The sequence below is a fragment of the Sinohyriopsis cumingii genome, chromosome 1 (genome assembly GCF_028554795.1).
Source record: "Sinohyriopsis cumingii isolate HCF-2022 chromosome 1, ASM2855479v2, whole genome shotgun sequence".
NCBI lineage: Eukaryota > Metazoa > Mollusca > Bivalvia > Unionida > Unionidae > Sinohyriopsis > Sinohyriopsis cumingii.
This window is the reverse complement of record NC_142961.1, coordinates 167,933,682-167,940,793: the sequence shown is the minus strand read 5'-3', so window position 1 is coordinate 167,940,793 and position 7,112 is coordinate 167,933,682. Positions and strand designations below refer to the sequence as shown.

The 7,112-nt window shown below is 33.8% G+C and overlaps 1 protein-coding gene across 2 annotated transcripts in view; it reads left to right on the top strand.

Moving 5' to 3' along the window:
* The window catches only part of LOC149808343 (sodium/calcium exchanger 1-like), a 131,697-nt gene that overhangs the window by 60,195 nt on the left and 64,390 nt on the right, over positions 1-7,112 (top strand). For both annotated transcript variants that reach the window (XM_089975922.1, XM_089975916.1), the window contains exon 2: positions 2,665-2,765. In XM_089975922.1, the coding sequence (XP_089832048.1) occupies positions 2,665-2,765 (101 nt within the window). The remainder of the gene's footprint in view (positions 1-2,664; positions 2,766-7,112) is intronic.

Genomic DNA, 7,112 nt, shown 5'->3' with positions numbered 1-7,112 from the left:
CTTTTGCCAGTATGAGTCTATTTGAGGGACCCTTCTTTATTCTAGATCTCCAGTTACTAATTGGAGGAGGAAATAAATATCCTTGGACTGGGAGACTAGTGCCAGGAAAATACAGCAATTCAATAATAACAAGTTGATATTAGTTACATATTTAAAATTAGTTTTACCCCCAAAAAACTAAAAATAATGCATCTTGCTTATATTTTGTGGTCAACTGCTGTTGTATGTGGTTATTAGGCAGCAGTCAGTCAGATGAACATTTTAGGCTTGTTTTCAGATGGAGAGTTGAGATTCCATCTCAATTTTCAGTTCCAGAAAAGACCCTGCTTCTGTATTTTTAACTTACAGAACACAATTAAAATGATTGCTAGTCCCTGATGGCATGCAGTGGATGTTGGTCAGCTTAAGTGTGTGTACCTCTGTAGGGTTGCAAAGGGTCATCATAATTTTTTTTAAAAACATATTGAATCATATAAACCTGAGGGTCTTGAGATCCTGTTGGTGCCATTTGGGATCACAGTAAAAAAAAATGCACTGGCTTGGCTGATAGCTGCCATTCCTAGTGGGTTTGGAGATAAAACAAGTCCTTAAGGTATCAGCTCATTTTAGAGTGGTTATGTTTATGGGGAATCAGAACTATACATCCTAAAATAAGTTCAGATTGTTTACCAAAAGATTTTGGCCTGACTGGTCATGTTTGATTAACCTCTTCATTACCAAGAGCAAATATTATTGACCAGCATTAAATTAGACTGATCAAGAAGTAGTCAGGGATTGTGTTTGCCAGTGATATTAAAAGAGGAAATGAGGAGTATGTGGATACAGAGTCATATTATAACAAAGCTGTACTAGGAATGTTGTGATGTCGGTAAGTGGATAAATATGATAGAATGGAAGTGAGAATGTGTTAGGTTCTGTACAGTGAAATATTAAAAAAAAGAAATATTGGACCTGTAGCTGTATACACCATATGCCTTAGGCTTAATGCAGCCTTTCCAATATAGAACAGTTGATAAGAGTCACTTTTGGGTATAGATTAATTCTCTAAGTAATTCAGTATGCCTTTTGCTTCGATATTGGAGATGAAAATCTTGCATACACAGAAATGCCCAACAGCATTGTATATGTTCTTTATTAACGTGTACATCCTCTCATTTCACAGACAACTCTGTGTAGTCAGTGTAATGCAGCATTCCCGCACTGGTTTAAAAATAGACACAAAGGTCTACAGAGTACAATACCTATAGTCTCTTAATTTCCTGTGTTCTCCAAATCCATTACTTCTAAAACATATTTCACATTTTTCAGATGTTCATTAAAAGTGCTGGACCAATAATATTTTCTTTCTTATTAATGTCCATATTTTATCTTTACAGATAAATATATATTTTTTTAAATAGATTATAGTTTGACTATAGGCTACCTCAAGGGGTGTGGAAGACAATTTTTTTTAATTCTTCTAAAGATAAAAACTCAGTAGTGTGTGTGTTATATAGCCGTGAAAATATGAAGATAAAAGTACATAAATACATAAAGAACATTTGTCATTTCCAGTATAGTTTTAAAATAAAGTATTTGGCAAAGAAGCAAACGTACAGACCCCTGTTAATGCCTCCTTTACATCCATATTCAATAATATCAAGCAATCATTTAAATATTTCAATAATATTAAATATAAATCAATAATATTAAGCAATATTTTATTGAGAACCAGTTTTTTTGTATTTTATGGTTTAAGTACTTTTTTGTCAATTTTTTTATTGGGTTTTACCCATGTACTGTGTGAACATTAAAGGGGTAACAATTCCAGTATTGTCGTACTAACATGGCACAAAGAATACTTAAAAAGCAGTCTCAAATAAAAAAGATTCTTTGTTCTTTATTACATACAAGTACCAGAACTGGGCATTTACATGAAAGCTAACTAGCCTTAGTCTGATTTTTGGTAGTGCAGGCTAGTTTGGCTTACGAATTGCGGTCTGCTATTCATCAAATTACATATATTTGAGGACAGGAAATTTTGTATACCTCCTCCCCTGCCCAAATAAATGGTCAACCTGTAAAGAGCTATATGAAATGTAATAGCAAATTATAGTCTGAATGTTCTTGATATTTACTTGTTATAATTGGTTGTAGATTGACAGTGCATAAAGTATGTAATCAGTGAAACAAGAAAGTTGAACAAATAAAATCATTGTGGTTGCTAATGTCAGAAACAATAATGTTAGAGTCAGTACAAACTGTTCTTTATAGCTAGGGGTGCATTCTAACAAAGGATTTTTAATATCTTTAGGCATACATCCATTCAGGGTCTATAGACAGTATTTCCTTTTGTACCATATAATGTATTGTCAGCAAAAGAATAGCATTGTACCCTGATTATCTGCCAGGGTTTTTGCTGATCTTACAGTTTGAAGTCATCCAAGTTGACACCCTGATATGCATGGACATCACATTATCTAGGTTAATCTTGTTGCAGATTGGAGCCTCAATATACACATGTAAAGAGTAAATATGTTGTTACATTTTGAAGTTTGTAAGAACATCTGAGGTTTTGTTGCTGAAGCCTCCACTATATTTTTTTAAAAATCAAAATCTTCATTCTTCGATTTTGTTCTTATTGTTGTTATCTCCTTACATGTCTGCTTAAATCTTTTCTTGCAGACAGATCATCAAGATTCACATTGTTGATGATGAGGAGTATGAGAAGAGGGAGGTGTTTTACCTTAATCTTGGGGAACCTTTCCTTGAGCAGAAAGGATCAGGTAAATATTTCCTTCTTTCCTTCCTTCTCTTTCTCTTCTGTAACCTTTTATCTATTTTGTCATAATCTTCCTCCTCATTTTCCATAACTGTACAACATACACTGATTTTTTCCCATGTAGAGCAAGCAGCTGTTTCAGATATGATGATCAGTGATTTTCAGTTTTTACCATGAATATTTAGCCAGAAATTTGTGTTTTAACAAGTATACCTTTAATTGCATGTTGATGACCATTTTCATTCATCTCAGATAGTGATAATTTTCTCTGATAATTTAATACCTTAATATTTGTCCTACCTCCTCTTTCACCATATTTTGATTATGATTAACCAGTGAAATTAATGTTAATAATTATAAAACTGTTTTGTTTCTTTGATTTCATGATGAGAGGCATGATTTTTATGGATATTTTATAATGTCATTTTTAATATAATCACATTTATTGATGTGAACAGTACATTGGCCCCAATCGACCATAACATAACAAATTAGTATCAATACTGTTCACTTTCAGTCATATGTAGAACAAACAAACATAAACCCAGATCTGCCAGTATATTATGGGACAGCAGATCTAGGTCTGCACTATTAACAATTTGGTACACTTTACATGTGAGTGAAGATGATTTTGTTTTTAAGACTTTCAAAGCATTCTTTTGCATTCGGAAATACCGTACTTCATTTAATTTTTTGTACATAATCCAGTTATCAAAATAATAATTATTTATAAAGTATCATAATTTTTCATACATATCACTTTTTGGACATAAAATTTCTACTAAGAACATTTAGGTTTGCAAAAAATATCGAAAATACCATATTGCCATTTTGATTTTACAAAAATTAATAATTAATTGTTGATGAGAAAATATAATGATTGATGCATAAGCTTGGGCGCCCGCAGCATAGGTTATACTGCAAATATGTATATATATACAACAAGTTTAATTATGCAAATGAAGCTGGAAATATGTCACAAGATTTAGTTAAAAATGCTTAGTATATATCAGCTTTAGTTTCAGACTGCATAACCCTCCTGGCCACAACTGACTGTTCCCCCGCCCCATAACAAATCCTGACCCTCCCACCAACCCAGAAAATCCTGCGGGTGGCTTATTGTCATTACAATATCTACTGTTGTTTATTAACAGATTGACAAAGGACTTCACAGACCATACCTTTAAATATTATTGTTAATTAGTTCTCCTTATTAAGTCTGTTATCGTAACAAAACATGTGCATGTTAAAATGAGTTCGGAGGCCCTTTGATGTTTTCTTATCCAACAAAAAATACATATAAAAAAATGCTAAAGTGAAGACCACAGACCATTGGTCAATTAGTCTTATGGACTCCGTTAAATCAATTTGTATATGTACATATACTGTCTTTTAAGTGCATGAACGAAAACATGATTTCAAGTTATTAATTTTTTTACTGCAGTTTGATAACGAGATTATTGTTGCTGTGAAAATACAAATTGCTCTTAATTTCTTGACATGTGAACTCATATCCGTGTATACAATTTACCAATAAATAATACCCATAACTAGTACATTTTCAAACCATCTTATTCATTTTGCCTACATTACACAGCATAACAGCTGCATATGCTCTAAATGTAGACAAGCTTGCACACTGAGACATCATCCTCTCTTTCTCTCTCATTAATAACAACAAAAATATTTCTGAGTACTTTTATTTTTATTGTAATTAGATTCTTGAGTTGAGAGCAGAATGAGACAGAAAATATACATTTACTTTGTAAGTTTGAACCGGTAGCTTGTCGAGTAGCATGTGTTCCATAGAAATTGTTCAGGTACAATTCCTTTATTTTTCATACATGGTCAGTACCACCAAATGGTAATTATTTATTTTACATATAATTTTTCATACACTGAAATTAATAATTATTTTTTCATGTACAAAAAATTACATGAAATACAGTAACACATTTTCATTGGAAAAGCTCCCCATTGTGGTCTCAGGATGTAGATGAGATCTGATGCATACTCCTTCCCTGCATCCCACGATGCTGTTCCTGTTGGTAAGGTGTTAGAGAGTGCAGTTTATATTGGACATTGTATTTGAAGGATTTTTACCATTTATCTTTAGCACTAAAGCTATGATTGTGCTTATGTTTCATATTTCGGTGCTTTGGGTCTGTAAATTTCATCGGATGCAATGGCAAGCACTGCATCTAATCAAAATCAAGTTGTTCAAATTTGAACACTGTTCCTCAGTGATTGAAGCAAGGGGAGCACACAACTGGAATGGACTTATAAATAAGTTGTTTTCTTCTGCTGGTCCATGCCTGCACAAATACATCCTTTCCCTCCAAAACACCTGCAATGGCTTCTTTCTGACACGTAGTCATGAGGCTTTCAGTGTTAAACTTAAAACTTATCATTTTGAAGTCATTTGCCTCCACCATTTTGGTTGATGTACACTGCACCAGTCTTGCACTTTATTGGTTATTTTCCATTACACACTAAGGGAAATCCAGAGGATGTCGCTAGTGCAAAGTGCTGAATTATTAGATTGATCTGCCATGGTGTAGATAAGTTAATGAAGACAGTCAGATCTAGGGCTGTTGTTGACTTCACAAATTTGTTTCAGTTGATATTATTTGTTTCAACCTTTTAGGGGGCCCCGAGTGGCCGAGTGGTCTAAAGCGCTCTCCATTACGGATCACTGCCATCTCACCTCTGTCTGCATGGGTTCGAGTCAAGGATTTGGCTAATTTGGGTATGTGAGAAAGCTTGCCTGTAGCTTCTCATGGGTCGGTGGTTCTTCCCGGGGTTTTCCAGGGTTCTTCCTCCACCATTAATACTGGCTGCCATGCATAGCCTATCATGTGCTGAAAAATGCCATTAAACCGCAAAATAACATAACATAACAATCAACCTTTAGCATGACTACTTTTCTGTTGTAGCAAAACTTGTTTATGTTGTGCCAGGTAAAGCTTATTTTATTCTATAATTTAAATTTGTGTAATGCTCATTTGTTCTGTGAAGCAGTTTGAAATTTATTTTGTTCATTAAGTATTCTTTTTTATGAAGTTTCTTGTTTAGTTTCTGTTTCATGGTTTGCATTATTTGTAGCAGAGCAGAAGTATTGAAGAACAACATTTATTGGGTTTTTATATTTTCAAAGATATTCAGAAATCTTTTGTGTTTTTTTTTCTTCTCAAGTTTTAAAGGCCATTCCCCTAAACCATTTTTCAGAGAGAGAGAGAGAGAGAACCAATCAGGCAGTAATGAAGTACTGTTTGTTGTGTTTTTTGTACACTATGTTAATATGGTTGCTTATTAACTTTAGCTAAAGTAGCAATGTCTTGTCACTAGGACCTCTTGGTTTGAATTTTGAATACCTCAACACTTTACAAGTAAGGTTTTTGTATACCTGCAATAAGGCGGAGCATATTATGTTAATATGTTCTTCATACATCTGTTTATTTGTAATCAATTTTGTTTCCACAAAATAAGCTTAAGTCAGGTTGGCCATAATCTACAGTTTCAGACTCAAAATCTGGAAGGTCAAGGTAACTGTGATCGAAGAAAGACATAGTATCCATACAATAACTGAGTTTTTCCATGATCTACAGATACCAAACTTTGCACATGTTGGCACTTTGGCATTAATGTGCATATCAGTACATCCATTTGTAATGGTGCAAAATTTTGTTGATGTTCTCACAGCACATTTGTCATGGTAGATTGACACATAATAGTTTGACAAGTGGGTCTAGGAACCATGTTAAATCGTTAGACTGCATTGGTTTTAATGTCTCTGTTTGGGGCATAAATGATTTTTTTTAGGGTCTGTTTGATATTAGTCAAACAAATGGACAAGGCAGTTTGACTTTGGGATCTAAGTATCAGATAATGATGCAGAGACAATTTTTATACCAGGTGAAATAAGTGTCATGAGATGAGACTTTCCAGAAGTCGGTTGATTAAGAAAGTGCAGAAATATGAGGAGCTACTCAAACCTGGATAGACATATGCTAATTTTTGGTGGTCAGATAAATTTAATCCTGATTGACTAAGCTGCATAAGGGATGTGTGTTTCCCCAAAGAAATTCATTGTTTTAAGTATTCTTGATTGCAAGATTAATCAGTCCAAGTTCTTCTGCAGAAGGGGAAAGTTTTGACTGAGGAAAAATAGTGAGTATCCTTTCTTGTTAAATAAATAGTTCCAAGTGATGGGTGTCTAGAAATTTGAGGACACAGAACCTTAAAGGTACAGAGAGATTCTGCTTCAGTTGAAGCGAGCAAGTCTTGAAAAGCACAGAGTATTTGTCTCAGTCTCATGCAGTTTGTTCTTTGATATGAGTTTGTAATTATT